At 42.3% G+C, this 19,509-nt stretch overlaps 2 protein-coding genes across 2 annotated transcripts; one reads left to right on the forward strand and one right to left on the reverse strand.

Annotated features, from left to right (window-relative positions):
• Positions 1 to 4,656: 4,656 nt before the first annotated feature.
• larp6a (La ribonucleoprotein 6, translational regulator a) lies at positions 4,657 to 10,360 on the forward strand. The gene is made up of 3 exons (XM_035652490.1): positions 4,657 to 5,572; positions 7,417 to 7,615; positions 8,434 to 10,360. Exons 1-3 carry the CDS (start codon positions 4,788 to 4,790, stop codon positions 9,523 to 9,525), a joined length of 2,076 nt encoding a protein of 691 aa, XP_035508383.1. The 5' UTR covers positions 4,657 to 4,787; the 3' UTR covers positions 9,526 to 10,360.
• Positions 10,361 to 13,900: 3,540 nt separating this feature from the next.
• tm2d3 (TM2 domain containing 3) lies at positions 13,901 to 18,755 on the reverse strand. The gene is made up of 6 exons (XM_035652371.1): positions 18,604 to 18,755; positions 17,950 to 18,045; positions 16,607 to 16,767; positions 16,155 to 16,329; positions 15,413 to 15,488; positions 13,901 to 15,271 (listed from the first exon to the last, which is right to left on the reverse strand). Exons 1-6 carry the CDS (start codon positions 18,707 to 18,709, stop codon positions 15,106 to 15,108), a joined length of 780 nt encoding a protein of 259 aa, XP_035508264.1. The 5' UTR covers positions 18,710 to 18,755; the 3' UTR covers positions 13,901 to 15,105.
• Positions 18,756 to 19,509: the final 754 nt, after the last annotated feature.

The raw sequence follows: 19,509 nt of genomic DNA on the forward strand, positions 1-19,509 counted from the left end.
ATGTGTCTGGAGATTAATGTGTAAAAGTAATGCCAAGGCAGTAAAAAAAAATAATTATACCTTTCTCCTGCTGAACATTTTGACTTGTGATAGCAGCAAAAGCACAGGTGTAAATGAATGGCATTGTGATCATTCAGGATTACACCCGTGTAAGTCAAATGTCAAGTCAACTGTGGAAGAAGAGAATTTCAAAGTGGCCATAGATTATTATGAACTTTGTTATGTTGCTGTAAACTAAAACGTATCTATGCTTTGTCATGTTATGGATGGATAACATTTTGGACCCTGTCTTTAGCCACAGGTTTGGTGCTCTATTTACAATATAACCCTGGTGACTACCCATTTAATCTCAGTCAGTAACACCACAGAACACCAAATGTGATCAAATAGATTGTGTTGTGTATTTTCAGCCTTTTTACTCTGGCAGTAATAAGCGGTTGCTCAGAGAGAACACAAGTCCAGATTCATCAAAGGGACATCCCACACGCTGCCTGTCAGAATCTATTCATGAAGCACAGGCTGACACATATTATGGGAGGCGAATATCAACAGTTTGTATGACAGGCCATATTGAAAAAGGACAATGTAAATTCTAGTTGTGTATAGATTGATCTATATGTAGCTGTGCTACATATGTAGATCTATCATACATGATTCCCAGAAGAAACACAGACACAGAGCCAATAAAATGTGTTGCTCCTGTGTGAGTATTATCAGTGGTGAGTATTCATAATTTTATCTTCTTTATAATATGACCATCCTCTGCCCTCATGAAGACCCTTTAAAAGTTTGCTCTTTAACCGAGGTCAAAGTGTGACATTTAACACATTATAATATATTTTTTTCTTGATTTCTTCTTGATTTTCTAGATTTTTCAGTGATCTCAAGGGTCTGTCAGCAGAGCGATGGATACATGCAGGAGGGTAAATCGATGTAATTTGTTCTTATAATTGGACAGTCTGAGTTTATAAACCACAACATTAAATGATATATACGGTTGGTTGTTAGAAAAAAATATATATAATTTATACATATTACCTTTTTTTCAATCATAAGAAATATCAAAAAATAAACATGGTATAATTGTACAGCAGAGCTGATTTGCTGGCAGAAGCACAGCATGACCTCCGCCTTGATCGACAGAGGACATGTAGCTGTAGAAACAGAGACATTATTTGTAAACATATTCTGTAAAAAATATATTCATGTTAAAAAAAAGAGGTAGAGGGTGATGTACATAGATCTGCTGCTCTCTGCTATCTGCAGTGATTGTGTGTGTGTGTGTGTGCGCGCACTCCTGTCAGTCAATCCATTTATCAAGCATTTTTATTTTTGTTTATCCAGAGGAGCTGAAACGATTTATGCCGTTCAGTCAGAAGGAAAAATAGATTACTTGACAGCTCTGGGTTAATGATTTCAAGCTTCAGTTCATTATTTATGCAACACCCAAGACTGCGACTAGGAGAAACCAGGATGGCTGTAACACTGGATTAAGTGTGACATTCAGTACGTTCACACGCAAACAATAACGGGTTCAGGTAATAGTTTTATTGTAGAGCTCACAAGACCCACTTCCCCAGTAACCTAGAGTTTACATGATTTGTTAGATACCAAGCCAGTGTCAACCTGTGTTTACAGGAAACACAATATCAGCAAGACAAAGAAAATCTGTTTGTTTGTTGCTTTACATCTATTTTTATTTTATTATATTAATGCAAGCTCTCCCTTTAGTTGAAACTGATTATATCTACGCTAATTACAAATTCACTAAACTGCACTCTATTAGCTGTGATGGCTGCGAGAGAGGGGGTTGCCAGCATTTCCTCACAGGGTTATAACCATCCCCCATTTTTTGCAGTATTCCTCAAACATGACAGGAAGGGGGAAACAGATTGGTTGCCAAGGCCCCTCCATCTGCCATGTCACATTGTATCAATAATATCGAGCTTTGAAAGGACAAGTAGAGGAGTGGAAAAAAGCAACTATTGTTTTCAGTGATTTAAAGAATTCAAAAATTCACACCCTGGGCCTCAGCAAATCTCCTCCATTGTTAACTATTGTATCTCCTGCTTACGTCAACAACTACTGCAACTATGCAAGTTGCATGGCAGGTTTTGACAAGGGAACTCTATCTTACATATAGAATCACTACCTCAATGGGAACTGTATGTGCTGTATTCACCAGGCTTCATTCATAATGAGTGATGGTGGGTGGGTCCGTTGGATTTAAACCTGTTGATAATGTAGATGTTACATAATAACTGATGTCACATTAAGCTAGTGCTTTTTACAGCGAGAAACACGACTAAGAGTCTTCAGCTACTCTGTGAGGCTGAACTTAGGCACAGCAATGCTTGGAGCTAAATGCTAACATCAGTATGCTAACATGCTCAAAATGAGGATACTACCATGCGGAGAGAGCAGTTTTCATTACCACATTCACATCTTAGTCTGTCGTGTTAACATGCCAATTAGCATAAAACACAAAGGTCAGTGGAAGTGGATGGGAATGTCATTCATTTTGCATGTATTTAGTCATGAACTAAAATTAAACAACTTGTTTCATGGCAATCCATCTAATGGTTGTTCAGACATTAAGTTCTGGACCAAATTAAAAAAAAGCCCTTTCTAAGGCATTCTGAATGACTAACATGGCAGTTTAACATGGTGGACTCCACAGAACGTAATTCATGGCATCTGTAGATAAAAACAGCTCATTTTAAGGTAACAAACACACAACCATTCCTATATTCCAGTGTTTATACACTAATGAAAACATATTTATGAATATGATATTCCATTTCTGCCAATAAAGCCTCTTAAATGTTACACACTGGACCTTTAAGGGTCCACACCTGCAGCCCAAGCCCTACTTGTGCCTTAAGAAAAACTCCTAGAAAGAATTTAAGGGATAAGAGAAATGGAAAACAGGAAGGAAAAGAAAAGGTCCTCTAAAGAAGAATCCTTAGGAGAGGGCTGGTCGTGCAGTAGGTGCCAAAAGTGGGCAAAAGGAACATGCTGTGTTATGGTGTGAATTAGAAGAGAATACCCAGAGAAGACATGTTGGAGGCTGTAGTTTTAGATGCTGTTGAACTGTATTGTATTATATTATAGTCCTTATACTGAATATATATATATAAAATATAATTCAGAACATACTTACATATCCACCCTTAGTGACATCAAAATAAGGGTGGACAAAATAATAGACAAATCTTTCAATATGCATGTTTTTTTGTACACTTTGTGGAGAGATGGTTTAAAGAGGAATGAAGAAGGCAATAAACGTGGGACAACCAAGTCTTAAAAGAGGAAGTGGCAAGCAACACAACTAACAGGTGCTTACAGCGCCATCCTGACGTCACTTCTGAGGCAATTTGTCTCACAGTTTCACTTCAACATTTTCATCTTCATTCTCTTGGTTCAAGAACTTCCTAGAAATTGTTGTGAAATCAATTAAATAAGACAGAATTAAGGCATGAGGCGTGCTTCTGCATAATTCTTGAAACAGGTTTATTTACAATGGGAACAGTTGAAATGACCCTGCTGGCAGACGCTTCCATTTGATCTGAGAAAATGAATCCTCCATAAGAAACTAAATGCCTCAAATTGTTTGTTGCCAATCTCTTACTTACCCCCCCCACCTCACCACCTCCCCTCTCTCTCACTCACTCACTCATTGTCTCTCTCTCCCCCCCATGTTGCATTGTACACAAACTGGAGTGCTGTATGGCATGTGGTGCAGAGAATGAGTCAGACTGCCCACCAGCTGTGAGCATGGCTTGCCAGTGGGGAGGAGTAAAGATATTTCATGCAGGGCAGGCAAGAGCCAACAACATTGGTGTGGGTGATTTACAGGGCTATTAGGATGGAGGCCAACAACAACCGACGAAAATGGTCCTGAGGTGTAGCCTGCAGTGAAATGCTCAGATGACTGTAATAATAATGCTTAGCTTTACACCTACATATGTTCTTGTGCTACAAATCAACATAAATGATTCTGGAATTGAACGCCTCCTTTTGAAAGGTCCCAGTGGATCTCTTAGACAAAATAATAATCAGTCTACTTAAACTTCAGTTCAGTGAGGTTTAACTGGTCCCATAGGCCGAGAGCAAGGCTGCAGCTACCATTAAGGACACTAAGGTCATGTCCTCAGTATTGTTTGTGGGAATTTTGAGTTTTACTGACTTTAGGGTGACTTTACATATTGCAGTTACACACATGTGAGTTTTAAATGGACAATTTTGATTTTTATTGGACTAAATATTCTTAAATTTTAGTTTTATAAATTAATATTTTTGTACAGTAGTGTGGAGGAGGCTTTAAAACATGTGGAATCATGTAGAGAGAATAACTGGACAGAAAATACGATAGAAGAGTTTAATGAATGTATAAAATGTGAAATAAATACAAATTTGAAGAAAACGTTTTTTGTGCATGTGCGGGGAATTTGGACATTTGGAGCGTAGTTTCGATACCCTACCAATGGCTTTATGGTTTTCGATTTCAGATTTGACCCTCCACGAATCTAACAGTCTACTATTTATTTATACGTTTCCATCTTCCCTCAGGCACATGCACTCCCACTTGCCTCACGCGTGCAACCAGCCGCTGAAAGCATATTATCCAATTAGCAGGGTTAGGGAAGGGGTCGTCCTTGGCACGGCAGTTTCCTAATTAGAGAGGAACACGTGAATTTGCTCCCCTACTTAGAGCCATGTAAACCGGACTTTCGGGTCTTCGCAGAAAAAGACAACTCACTCTGTGTGAAAAGAGACCGAGAAATATGCACGCCTTGGTGAACGCCTTCATGCGCTGCCTCTCCTTCCTCTTGCCTCCCTCTTGGCTTTGTGTCAGCTTTTGCTTGTGGGCTGGGAATGACTGCGAAGAGACGCTGCCGCGGCCCAATCCCAGAGCTCGTTTCAAAAGCAGAAAGCCTCTTACATATGAGGAAGTAGCAGCAGTAGCAGTAGCAGCAGCAGCAGCAGCAGTAGAAGCCCAACGAGGCTCCAGCCCGTCGGTCTCACCAGGTCCAGGCTGCGTCTCGCCGGCTGCTACAAGCCCCGTTGCTCCTCAGGGCCCTCCGTCGGGTCGGATCTGGATCGGGGGTCTCTGGCGAGCCGTGGAGCGCGTCTTCGGAGCCCCCTGGGTCCTTCTCCGCCATCACTGGTGCCCGAAGAAACGTCGAGCAGCTTTACGCACCCCGTATCCTGTCTGTGCCTTCGAGTCGAGCGCGATTAAAAGCTTCCAGGGAGGCGCTGCTGCTGCTGCTACGACCGAGGGAGGCAGGGGAGCGGGTGGAGGCACCTTGGCTGATTCGAGGAACATGAGTGGGTCCGTGGGGATCCCCAGTCCGAACCCGGCGGAGTGCGCCTCGGATGCGTCAGCGGAGCGGGGCATCGATGAGGTAATCACCGTGGATCAGGTCACGCAGGAGATGGGGACGGTGACGATAACAGTGGCCATTCAAGCGGCGGAGGACGAGGAGCCAGAGGAAGTGTCATCCAATAATATTGACTTCCTTGGAGGCAGCTGTAGTGAGGACGAATTCGGAAGACATGACAAATCAAGGTTTGAGTTATTGGATACTTTGGGTTAATGGTGGTAACAACAGGGTTTGTAAACTTTGAATATAAGCCAGTTACATCATCCTCTGATATTCCTGGCATTGGCAGACTTTTATTTTCTGAAATGTTTTTTTGCTGAATGAATGTGAGCACACACTCCACGGTAGGGGTCCTGGGTTCAGTAAGGTTGGACTGGAGGGTGAATGTAGCTGTCAAGGTTATTGTAACCCCCATTAGTCTATTTCTGCGTCGGATTTGGTAACGTATTGGCTCGTTACTTCAGTGGGTGAACTGCCAGCACATGAGCAGCAGCGTGGGTACTGTTGGATTGTTTTGTTTCACTGAAAGAATGCCAGCTGTGTTCAAAGATACTGTACAATTATATACTGTGTGTGTATATATATATAACTGTAATCCCGACAGGTGTATCGACAAAAGGCAGTAACCGACATCAGTGAGCGAGGAGGACAATGGACGCTCACAGTTGGCAGTGTAAATCCTCCCAGACAGACACACTTGAGGGATTATTATTATCTCCTGGGTGGGATGGCGAGGAAGTGTTTGACCACCTGTAGGCAGCACCAGTGCTGTACAACCAGACACCTGAGAGAGGGAGAGAGGGAAAGAAAGATAAAGGATGGCACCTTCACTTTAATCTAATTCCCCTGCGTCATGGTCTGCTATTTTTATCCTCTGGCCTATAAGTTCCCTACGTGCGCAAAGAGTGAGTCAGTGACAGAAAGGCCAAAGGGGAAAATAAATCGTTCTGTCCGTACCAAGCGTTTCAGTTTGCTTGTCAGGTCACACCCTGATGGCTCTCCTCTGTGGCATTAGGGGTGTCTTTAACACATGTGCAGGCCGGCGCTTTGTGGCACGCTTTTTACACGCAGGATGCAGGCTATATTTAAGATCACTAGACATCTGATAAGAAGCATGCTTTGAGCTGATAAGGGCAGATTGTGTATGTGTCTGTACATGTGGCGGTTTTCACCTTTTTATATCTTTGCAACATTCCTTCAGAGACTTGCAGTGCACTACTTAATAGTGAGTTGAAAGTGAACTTCACCACAGCCCGTTTGAAATAATGTTTCACTATCCCTAAAATCCACTGCATTTTCTTAAATCCACACATTTAAACTCCCTCTCTCTGTGTGTGCTGACAGTGACCGTATTCTCTTCTAAAAGCTCAGCCGAGGTCGTCTTTATCTGAAGACCTGGGGAAGCGGTGGGCTCGTGCCAGCTGTGCGGTCAGCCAGCCGGCTGGAAAGCTGTTGACTGAGGGTGTGTGAGGGAGGGAAGGAGGGGAGGAGGCTGGAGGAGGTGATGACTCATCCACAAAATTTCATTCAGACCCTCACTCTAATCCGCAAGGCTACCTGACTGTGCTGCTCCACAGCCTCAGCCAGCCGGGTGTCTGACTGAGATCAACTAGTGCCCAAAAAGCTCAGTTATGCAGTGTTGGTACCAGTTTCTGTAAACTGTGTGAAGTGGATGTGGTGAGCCACCATATTCTGTGTAGGAGGTAGAGCCTGTGACTCCGCGCCCTTCAGATGGAGAGGTCTTGGCAGTTTCAGGATTAGTGGGACACTGGTGTCGAGGTCTGGCACAGAGGTATAGTGACAATGGCTGGAGACACAGCTTGTTTTTCCTTGGAAGGGAAAAATTGCAGAGGGAAATGGCAGGATGACGACATATCCCTGCCAATAACTTGTAAGCCTCTGCCTTATTGTATTAATGAAAGTGAAATGTGTAACAGTTGTAATTTTGGCAGTTTAAGATATGAAGCACTCTGCTGTTTCAGTGGTGAGTCTCTGCTGACCATGATGCATGTTGTCTTCCCACACATAGCGGTGCCGGGACCAGCGGAGGGGAGCTGGAGGAGGAGAGCTGGCAGCCCCCGGATCCAGAGCTCATCCAGAAGTTGGTCACTCAGATCGAGTACTACCTGTCTGATGAGAACCTGGAGCATGACGCCTTCCTGCTCAAACATGTCAGACGCAACAAACTCGGGTTTGTCAGCGTCAAGTTGCTCACTTCATTCAAAAAGGTAACCACAGTTGCAAAGCACTTGGGTTAAGGTCTGGAAATAGGGTAGTAGTATTAGTCCTCCACTAGTGATGATTCATTGTGTGCTTTTAATGTTTTAATATTTTGATATTCCTGCGCTGAAAATGTGAATAAATCATCCAGCTACAATCTACATGAATTATATTTGAACACTGACCAGAATGTACAAATCAAGTTAAGGCAAGCCAGTTTTGAAATGGGAACAAGGATCAACTCTGAGCCATTATTTATTCCCAATGTCGTTGAGGCTGAGAAATTGAGGATTGAATAGCAATGACTGGCTGTTTCTACTGTCAACATAACACTGTTGGAGATGCAATGAGATTCTCACACTGATTCACAGCAGCTTGTGCTTCTTTAGGCTCAGGCATGCAGATTTTTTGGGTTGTTTGTTTTTTTTAATCTGTTTATGCCACAAGTAATGTAACTCACAACACACACACACGCTCCTTTTTAATACAAACAAGCATTCAAATATGAGCTTGATAACACCGAGGTGACGCATTTCAAACATGAGCAAATTCTACAGTGATGAATAGTCAGGATGTTTGGCTGTGCTGAATCGGTTATAATGCCAACAGTAGAGATATTGATCCAGGAAGTATGACTGAAAGGAAGGCAGTACACATTACTTATTGATCCTGCTGACAGACGTTAGTTATTGTTTAACCAGTTATTTTAACTGAAGCTTCATAACTCTCAAAGAGAAGCTGTTGCAGAGATCCTAATGGTTATGAGATGGCCCTCTTAAAACACTTCACATCCCACCCATGTAACACAAGCATTGTCTCTTTGCAGGTGAAACACTTGACTCGCGACTGGAGAACGACTGCTTATGCTCTGAGACACTCAAAGATACTTGAGCTGAACGATGAGGGGCGCAAGGTGCGGCGTAAATCTGCAGTCCCAGTCTTTGCCAGCGAGTCGTTGCCCAGCCGCATGCTGCTGTTAAGTGATATGCAGAGGTGGCCAGAGCTGGCTGCTCTCACTAAAGATAATGGAGGCAGCGAGGGAGGAGCCACTCAGCAGGAGCAGCTGATGAAGCTGTTGCTGAAAGCGTTCGGAACATACGGCGCCATCGCCTCTGTCAGAGTCCTGAAACCTGGGAAGGACCTGCCGGCTGACCTGAAGAGGCTGAGCGGCCGCTACACTCAGCTAGGCACCGAGGAATGTGCCATTGTGGAGTTTGAGGAGGTGGAGGCTGCTGTTAAAGCAAATGAAGCTGTGGGGAGCGAGGATGGAGGGGCCAGTTCATTGGGGTTGAAAGTAGTCCTGATTGGCACCAAGCCGCCCAAGAAGAAGGTACCCAAAGAAAGGCCGCGTGAGGAGGGAGGCATGCGCAAAAGTCGCTCGCTCAACAGTAGAGTACGAGAGCTTCAGTATCACGGGGACGACTCGGCCTGCAGCTCCTCAGACACTGAGAGCAACCCTACGTCCCCTAGGCTGGCCAGAAAGTCCCAGTCCTGCAATAAGCTCAGCCCCACCACTGCAGGCTTCCAGAACAATCACCTGAGTCCTGGTATGTCCCCGCGTAACAGTCCCTGGTCTAGCCCCCGTGCCAGCCCTTGTTCTCAGCGCAAGTCTCCCCATTCCCATAAGTCTCCCTTAGCCAGCGAGGGCAGACTGAGTCCTGAGGCTGGGCGTCGCTGGGCAGACTACTCCTCAGACAGTAGCCTCACCCCTTCAGGGAGCCCATGGGTTCAGCGGCGCAAGCAGGTGGCGTCTCAGGAGAGCAGTCCGGTCGGCAGCCCGATGATGGGCAGAAAGATCCAGAATGCCGATGGCCTGCCGCCGGGCGTGATGAGGCTGCCGCGGGGTCCCGATGGAACCCGGGGCTTTCACTGTGTCACTATTAGTGAGCGGGGAAAGACTGCTGCCACTCAGACTTGATATGTGGAGCATCCTTATGCATTCCTTATCCCCCAGGAATAAAGATAGATTGGAAATTTGAGCAGTTCTTGGCCATGTCACTCAGCCCCCACCCCACATTTGAGACTGTGTAGATATATTTTTGTTGAGTGCATCAGTTTTCAGTCTTTGTTTATATTTTTATACGATGTTTTGAGTTACCATGGTAACATTAGTGATTTACTAATGGAAATTTGAGTGAATGTAAATTGATATTCCTTTGAAATGGACCATGTCACCTCCATTGCTGTCTAAACTTGTTCTACATTGGGCGGGTTGGAGAGGGAGTTCCACTTTCTTTTATTTTTTTCTTATTGAAAAGTGTCCTCTGTCTTGTGTGTAAAAGCTCACAACATTGTCTGTAGTTGGTGTATAAATGTGTACGTGGCATAGGCACATGGACTTGATAGAGATATCACCATATGCCTTTTCTGTATTTGTCTACTGTGAGTTCCATTTTTACATGCTATTTAAACTGAGGCCATAATCTCTCCACTGCCATAAAGGTTGGACAGCTAAACTGGGACATGATATTTTTTAGTTTTTATTTTGCCTTTTTTAATTTCAGTATTTTCTTTGGCACTTAGTTGGGAGTCTTCTAGCCCTGTAAGTGTTAATTTGTTCGGCAGGTAGCTGCTTTATTTATTTTTTTTAGCTTTATATATTTTTTTTTTTTCTTGGCATATCTGTTTCCATCAGTCTAAGCGCACAGTGAGGTTTGAGGGATCAGGTCAGGAAGGATAAATGCTCTTACATCTGAGCTGGGGTATTTGTACAGTGCGATTCCTATTGTACAAATAAATCACTAAAATTGCAATTGGCCTGAGTTTCTCTTTTGTTTGTGACACATTTTGAGGTATTCGAACCAACCATGATCCAATCCTGTTTTTTCTAATTTCAATATGTAAGCGAGATTTAAGCAAGATATCGTTGCCGTGCCAAGACTGTAGAAGCTTTTCAGACTTGGAAAGCAGAATTGGCACTCTGGTGTGTTTTTGAAATGGATTGCACAGATGGGAAGAGAGTTGATGGATTATAAGCCATATCAACCCTCCATGAGGAAGATAAAATTGACAAACCGGTGGAGCAGACCATTTGCACAAGTAATTTATTCACATTGCCTGTGTCTTGGTATGTGCAATGCCAAGAAATGGCACCCCTTTGAATTCTTCAAATTTTAGTTTTATAATGTTGGATGAAGTGGATGTAATCTGGCTTTTTTGACACAGCTCAACAGTAATGTACAAATGATCCAATTTGAATTCAAATGTATAAGTATTCACCTCCTACAGTCAAAATGTAGACATCTTTCAGTCAGCAGTGACAGCTTTGTGCCTTTTTGTCTGGTCTGTGTGGCATTTACACATTTGGACATCCCCATTCATCCATCGTCCCAGCTCTGTCAAATTGCACAGATTGCAAGTGAACAGCAATTTTCGAGACTCGCCACAGATTCGTGATTGGTTTGAGGTTTAGGTTTTGAATTGGACTGCATCCTTGTTATTCTGAATAAGGTACATTCCAGTCTAGTTTTGGCTTTGTATGGGGTTGTTGACTTGCTGGAAAATACATCAACTCCCAGAGTTCTCTTTCAGACTGCAGCACATTTTCCTGTGATTTCTTTCTTCAATCATCAAAGATGGGCTTTAGGGTGTATGATGGACAAAAAGCTTAGTTTTTGAAGACCATCTTACTTTTTGTGTCACCCTAATGTGAGCCAGTTACAGCACTTGCACAGCCAGGCAACCCTGTGGCTCTTTCAGTGTTCATAGACCTCTTGATGGCTGCTCACCAATGCTCTTATTACACTTACATTTAGGACCGGCTTTTGAGGGATAGTCAGTCTTTGTAGTATCTTTCCACAAATTGTCACTTTTCAATAGCTTTGTCGCAAACTTTATCATTGTCATTAAACATCCTGAAAGCTCACCCGGTAGAGCTGGTGCCCCATGTACAAATGTTGAGTCCTTGCTGCAGCAGCCATGGGTTCGACTCCGACCTGTGGCCCTTTGCTGCGTTTCATCCCCCCTCTCTCTCCCCCTTTCCTCTTCACTCACTCTTCAGCTGTCACTATTAATTAACGACAACAAAAGCCCCCCCCGCCCACCAGCACTAAAGCCTGATTTAAAATTTCATAGCAAAGTGCTCTTTCACAATTAATCCTTTTTTGTTTATTATGTATTTTGAATTTAGATCATATTGTAGAGCTTTGTTTCCACTTTTCCACTGTCATGAAATGATCCTCTTGGTTGATTAGTGTCAAAAAAAATTAATTAGTCCATTATGATTCAATGTTGTGTTACAAAACAAAATGAAAAGGTCCAAGGGTGGTGAATACTTTTTATGGGCACTGTAATTTCTGTCATGTCCTCAGGTGGTTTTTAAATTGCTCCTTAGCAACCGTCCAAGTGTGAGAGAAAGGAGCACACAGTTGGATACTTAGTGGCTAGACTTTTGAATTCATGTGGTTACAGCATGTCTGTTTATGCGCTTTTTGTTGCTAGATATGATATCTCCTGTAGGAGTGAGCATAATGAGAGGACACAATCTGTCAGGCAGTGTTGGATACAGAGGGTCAGAACCAATGCTCCAAAATTCAGAGCTGCGATGGGACTAAGTGGGATTGCGTAACAGACGGATGAATAAACTTTTGTTCTCTTTGCATGATTAGCAATTCAAAATTAGGAAGTCGTGATACCGTCTGTCTTTGACAGACAATATGTTGGCTCAACTCCTAAAGACTGTTCATTGCAAAATGTGTTTGGGATAAGTACCTCAAAAGGAAACTATTATTCTCATAGGACGACGTTCTATATAATTATCGTCAAGGATGGTTTCATACTCACAGCAAATGAGAATATCATAAAGAGAGATAATAGCATAAGTAAATAACACGCTAGCCATTATTTGTAATTGGGCAGTAGCCATTCATGTATGAATAAAATGTTGCAAATGTTATTTAGTGCAGTAATTTAGCTATTTACTCTAGACTTGATTTTTGCCAGAGATAATAAGTAAGATGTGGTGATCAGATTACATGTTAAAGTCTTCCAGCTTTGTGTTATACTAAAGTTTTCTACCATCATTATATTATTTATCATGCATGTACCATAAATGAGTTTACTCACATTTACATGCATATACACAGATGTATATACAAACACATCCATTGAGCATGCATGAAATGTTAAACCCACTGACAGGTAATAGACAGGCAATGCAACCTAACACATAATAACACAGTATGATTCAGACACACTGAGGTTATGCTGTGGCAGTCAGTAGCAACAATCATAGGGAGTATCCTGTGGACTACAAAGCTTTCTGTCAATATTTAAATTGCAGGTTTCCAAAAGGTGGGGAAAAAATAATTTACGTCGTCTAGCATTTCAAGTCTCCACCTCAGCTCAGAGTATATGACAAACACTTGCATCAGTCTGTGGGAGGGTGCTGTAGTGAGTGGGCAGCGTCACATTTGAGGAACTGGAAGTAGGGTGGAGTTACAGTCTCGGCAAAGCAGCCAACTGGAAAAGTCGATACAAAAATAAGAACTTACTAGAAAGGAAATGATTTTTCCCCCGTGATTTCTTCCCCCCCCCCTCACATTATGTAACATGAACACAGTTATACCTACATGAATTGTTGAATTAAATAATGCTGTTGTAATTTACTGATTTACTGAAATAACTGTATAATTCACTCACTGTCTGCCCTTAAATAGTGCTAGTTTAGTTAGTGTTCCTCTTCGACTTTTCCCCTCCTGACCCCGTCCTTCTGTCACACGTTTGTGGGTAACACAGGCTTCTGGCACCACTCACTGTCTTCAATGTGAGAAAAAGCACAGACATCTGTGAAAATGACCTCAACTAATAACAGAGCTCTGAATTCCTGTCAGAGGCTGCAAGCAGGAGCTTGTGACCTCTTGAAACAAAGCACCTGTCCTGCACACGTTCTCTCTATTGAGGAGATGCTGACCTCTGACCTCTTTGTAAGGTATCCATTGAGCTTCAGAAAAGCAGGGTTTTATCCAGGATGAATGGAAAAATGCTGCAACTTATCACAAGAAAGGCAACATTAGTCATTCAATTTCTGCTCTTCTGAATTTTAGAAATGAATATTTGAAATATTTTAGCTTTCAGGATGTGGTTACTCAACACAGAAATGGTAGCCAAAATTGTGTCTCTTCAACTGATAGCTTGTCACCCTTTCTCATACCTTGTAAATCCACCGCTCTCACTGCAAAACCTGACCAAATAGTGCACTGGAGCAGTGTGTCCCCATGAAACGTACAATAAAAACAGATAGCCAATGTTCTGGTATATCTGTTGGTGCTGCCAGTACAATTAGATAAACCAAATGATATTTCACTATTTTATTTACATAAAAAAAATGTAATTTACAGTGTTCCAACAGATTAAAATGACCCAACACTGAAAACAGAAACCATAAACCATATTTACATGTAGTGAGAGGTGTGCCACACAGTCACAAGCAAAGATCTTAACAGTGTTAGCATACAGACAACTGCAATGTGACGAATGAGTTTGAGGAAAAATACCAGTTGAATGTATCTCCAACACAAGAAACCACAAGTAACTGCAGTTTGCACCACATGTCAAGCGTTGCAATCATGTACAAATATACACTGTTAAAGAGATATTTATCTGTGCGTTTCCCAAGTATCAGACCACATGCTGCAGTGAGTGAGTGAGTGCACTTCTTTCTGGTTTTCTACCAGTTCCAGTTGCTGTTTGAACATACAGTAGCTCTTATGTATCTATTTTTACAACATACAAACTTTATCAGTGAACTTTCATTTTCCAACACTTGATTTTTTTGATTTAAGCTTTTGAAAAGCAATGGTATCATTTCTCTCGCCTTTAGGGCAATGTTCTTACAGTTGTGGCCTGCACTGTTGGCTCAATGTAGGTAAAAAATAAAGTAAAAACCGTTGAAAACATCCACAAGAGCAGCTATCTGCAGCAAATAAGAACACCTGAACATATTCCCTTCTGCATATTCATGCTTTTTTTCAGGACATTAATGTTACCTTTCATCTTGTCTGTTGTGTCTGGTGTCACCATAAAAAGCTCTGTAGCCATGGTTACCATTTGACCCCCATTGATTCGTTTACCTTGCTATAAGGGAGGCGCAACACATGGCTCCAAGGTGACAGGATGTCTGTGAAAGCACTGCTCCACAGGAAACCAAACCTATCTATGTATCAGCATGAACAAAGCCTAACCACCAGTAAAGTCAAACCAACCAGCTAGACACAATTACTGGCTCCTCATCGCCCTGCACAGCTCCATCTGCAGAATCTCAACAGGAGACGGACGCAGAATGATTGGGATTGATCTGATGGTTGTGTGGGTAGAGTCATCGTTGGTGTAATGCGGAAAACACTTCCTGCCTGTTAGCAGATGGGATGAGTACGTGTTGCACAGCGAGCTTGGGCAGGCAAACGTGCTAAGAACGCAGCATCTCAGATCTTCAGTCTCAGAGAGTGAAGCGGTGTGAAGAGGGCACAAACCATCCGAGCCATGTCTCCAGAGCTTTGCTTCAGATGTAGAGCGAACCGTCCGCAGGTCCCACATAACCGACCCCAATCAGAAGAACATCTATCAAAGTCCAAATGCCCAGGCCTCCAAAGCTGAACAGTTTGCCCAGACCCTCTCTCCACTGGCCCAGATAAAACCGATCTGCCCCAAAACCACCAAGCGTAATGCTACGGAAAGACAGGAGAGAAAACACAGATGAAGGTAAAAGATGCTATTAAGAGAACACATTCTGATTCAAAAAGAGTGCTGTATATTGTTTCCAGCATCTAAGCTGGTCATAGCTCTTGAGACACTAGTGGCAGGTTTACCTGAGTGCTAATGCTGTAGACCATTTGTATCCACCAGTCCAGTTACAAAATAGACGTTTCTGAAATCGTCTTTTACCTACAGAAGAAAAAAGACATTTAGTGGACACAGACAGTGGTCCTCAAATCAAAAATCAAAACATTTCCCAAACAAATGACCAAGATTAAAACCACAATAACATTTCAGAAAAACAAGCTACCCTGACTGAAGACTCAAATGTACAACATGTATAGAAAACATTTACTGAAACAGAACATCTGTTTATCTTTTGTGGTTTTTTTGTACCTGATGAGATCAAGGGCCACGATATCTCAACCATGTCAACTTAATCAACAGATTACTCTACAGTGTTATGTTTAGATAGCACATTAATAATGTTAGTGATTCTTCAAATTCATTATGCATTCGAATATGTATCAGCAGAGAACAACAGTTTTTTTTACTATATTGTTCTCTATATTACTATATATATTATAATATATTACTATATTGTGCATTTCCTCTAGAAAAACTGTTAATTATCACATTAAATATTACCCAACAGACTGCCTAAACCTGCATAGAAAACTTGAGGGCAACCGACAATGGTTAACAAGTCTCATTTTTAGTCCTAGAAAACTGGATGACAAAATCTGTTAAACTCCACTGCCAAAACAACTATGTTCACACTGCCTGACTGAGACACAGTTACCCCACTGCCAGTAAAGAAACCAAGCAGGTTTTACAGTAGAGCCTGTATCATACCTAAACAATGTACATGATCTAACACGTCACAGGTGGCGTTGTAGCGCTTGCGTGGGCAGGACACTGTCATACAGTTGGTAGAGTTTGAGCACCGGTACTGCGACGGGTCCAGCTGCCAGCAGAACTGACAGGTGATGGAGAGAGAGAAGTTGGTTTGCTGCTGTCCCGACTCTCCCTACAAACACAAACAAACAGCACTCATCAGCGATTAATGAAAAAAGCTCCACAGTAGTTGCTTAAAATCACTATTTCTATCACCACAAGCAACTATTTGTTGTGGGGACTTTTGTCAAGACACGTTGAGATGAATTCCAGTTTGTACAAGTACAAAACAGAATGTGCTACGTTACATTTCCCTTTTAATAAATGAGCTGAACAAGGTACAGACTTCTGTAAATCGCCCACTCTTACTCCACCTGCATGCAGCATAAACAATATGAACTGCTACTCACTATACAGTGAACCCCTTTTTTGGGTTTACAAATGAAGGAAGCTGGTTTCCTGTAGGTGCAGTTGTGTTGATAATTGCAGTGAATGCAATCAGCTGGCAGGCGACTACACAAACCCCCACTAGGACACTTGGAAGCGTGGCTATCTTCATCTGCAGGAGACACTGCAAAACAACAAACACAAAGTTACACAAGTTCCTACATTTCTAGTTAGAATAATCAATTTAATGCTGCAATTTAATGTTCGTTTTATGACTTTATGTCTGGAATCATTCATGAGTGTGGCAATGGGCTCGTGACAACATCCCTTTTGAATCTCTTGCCAAATTGGGAAAATAAGGCTGTGGGAGGTAAATGACTAACACTCTGCCCTCAACAAAAAAGCCATCAAAGAGTCGTTGAGCAAGGCCATTCACTCCTGATTGCTCCATTAAGGCTGCCTGCTGGCCAGCAATGGAGAATTGCTGTTGTTCTGTTGAAAAGTTATTACCTCTTCAAAATCTAGACAACACAAGAGCAATATTGTCTTTGATGTGATAAAGAGTATGAAAGAAAAATTACATATTTTAAGTTGAAATGTAAAACATAGAAAATGCATTTGAAAGTTGATGAATCCCAAACTAGCCATTGTTTCTGCAGTCTTGTTGTGAATTTTCTAGTGAATGAAATTCCAGAGAACACAATGCGAGTGTCTGTATAGATATGCAGAGTGGGTCCCTTTGATGTACAGACAGGTGTCAAATTAAAGACAAAACCAACATCAAGCGTCTTAGTAAGGTGTCGGGCCACCACGTGCATCAAGAACAGCATCAACACTTTGGCATTTCCTCCATAAGTCTCTGGACACTACTTCCCAAAGATATTCCCTCATTTGGTGTTTTGGATGACGGTGGTCAAGTGTCAGTCCTAAATCTCCCATAGGTCTTAAATTGGGTTGAGATGTGGTGACTGTGAAGGCCATAGCATATGACTCACATCATTTTCATACTCATCAAACCATTCAGTGACCCCTAGTGCCCTGAGGATGAGAGCAGTCACCCTGGAAGAGACCACGCCCATCAGGGGAGAAATGTGTCATCATAGGATAAAGGTGATCACTCAGAATAACTTTGTATTGATTAGCAGTGACCCTTCCCTCTAAGGGGAGAAGTGGACCTGAACCATGTTCCACATCTCTGAACTCTCACTACACATGTGCATTCATCTTTGTAATGAGAGGTGTATGCTCTGCAACCCTACTGTAATATCCCTCTGACCATTATTTGAAGGGGTTTCCTTTAATATGTGACCCGTCTGTACATTTGGCCATTGTAATTGTAAACCTGATTACTGACTGCTGTGTTTACCTGAGGCTGCAGCAGGGACTACTGGGCTGGTGATGACAGGTCCATGCTGGGCGTCTCTGGTGTAGGGGGGTTCAACATGAGGAGAGCTCAGGTAGCCTGCAAGTAAACACACAATACAAAACATATACGACCCAAATCCAACTCCCCATCTGCTACAACCATGGATATAAAACCTGCGAGTTACATTACGTGTTGTGCTGATCGTGGACATTATGTTAGGTAATGGCATTTGCGTGTTAGGAGACGGACAAGCCAGTAAGATAAATATAATCTAAGTTAGAAAATATATTATCCACTTAATTAACGATGCCATTAATCATGTAGCTAGAGAAGCTAGCTACTAGTTAACACAGTAACCAGCGTCACTTTACCGAGGCTGCCAATAAGCAGGGACATTCAGCGAACTGTTAGCGCTCACATGTTATAAATGAAACACAAGGTACAACGTTGCCTGTTGTTTTCCACAGTAACTGTTCAATCAGCGCCGTTCACTGCTTTCATTGCTAAGTAGCCAGCTGGCTAACGTTAGCTAACCAGTCAGTGCTAACTCAGTGGGAGGACGCTCCCGTTAGTACGACAGCCCAATGTAACGTTACGTTAGCCATAAACGGGACAAAGGCTGGTGTAAATGTGTAACCGGGTCCATAAACATACCGTTAACACACTGTAAGAACAGGTCCATGAACAAAACGATAAGGATTCCGTAGGTTTTGAGGCACCGTCCTCGGTCCGGTCTCCATATGTGACAGCTAGTGGCCATTGTTGCAGCAGCGCAAACCAGAGCTGCATTCAGGGCGTGTGGGAAAAGAGACAGTCAGGGATGCTCTGCTGGGAGGCACTAGTGCTCGCTAATATAGCACTGGTTGTTCGATTGTTACATAAAGAAGTATTCAGCTGACACTCATTTCTGATGCGTTTGCGTTACATTTGACCATTAATGTAACGTTACGTCTTAGATTAGATCAAGCACTTGGCAATGTGGCATGTTTGAGTATGTAGTAGAACTCCCAGCAAAGATATTGCATTAAATATCAACCAGTAATGCAGTAACCTTGAGAATTATAACTGCATTATTGTGACTATCCGTTTTAAATATGTTCTCCTTTCAGTATTTTTAAGCTGTATGACACATCTATAATATCTGGTGGTGGCATCAACATTCAGTAAATAACTAAAATACAGTACATCACCAAAAGCCTTGTTTTAAAGAAGTGCGACTAGACTACAAGAAAATATTTTATGGAAAAGTGTTTATGTGTGTGCTATCTTTGCTATGTGTGTGAACGCACCATGACAAGCAGCTGGACTTCCTGGTCTTGATCTTTCCACGCCCACCGCGCTCTAGATCAATATATTATAAAATGTTAACATTTACATTCAAGTGTATTTTTTAATGAGGTCTCATTTCTGGTCAGAATGTCTCATTTAATGTGGTGTTTGTAGGCTATGAATTCTGTAGAGGACAGTAACACTACGAGGAAAAGAGCAAGAATGGAGAAATACATTTTACTGTCTGACACTGTTATATCTGACAATACATGCACTATGATCATGTGGCCC

Source organism: Morone saxatilis, unplaced genomic scaffold, assembly GCF_004916995.1.
Source record: "Morone saxatilis isolate NCDOM2014 unplaced genomic scaffold, NCSU_SB_2.0 Contig11, whole genome shotgun sequence".
In the NCBI taxonomy this organism is placed as follows: Eukaryota; Metazoa; Chordata; class Actinopteri; family Moronidae; genus Morone; species Morone saxatilis.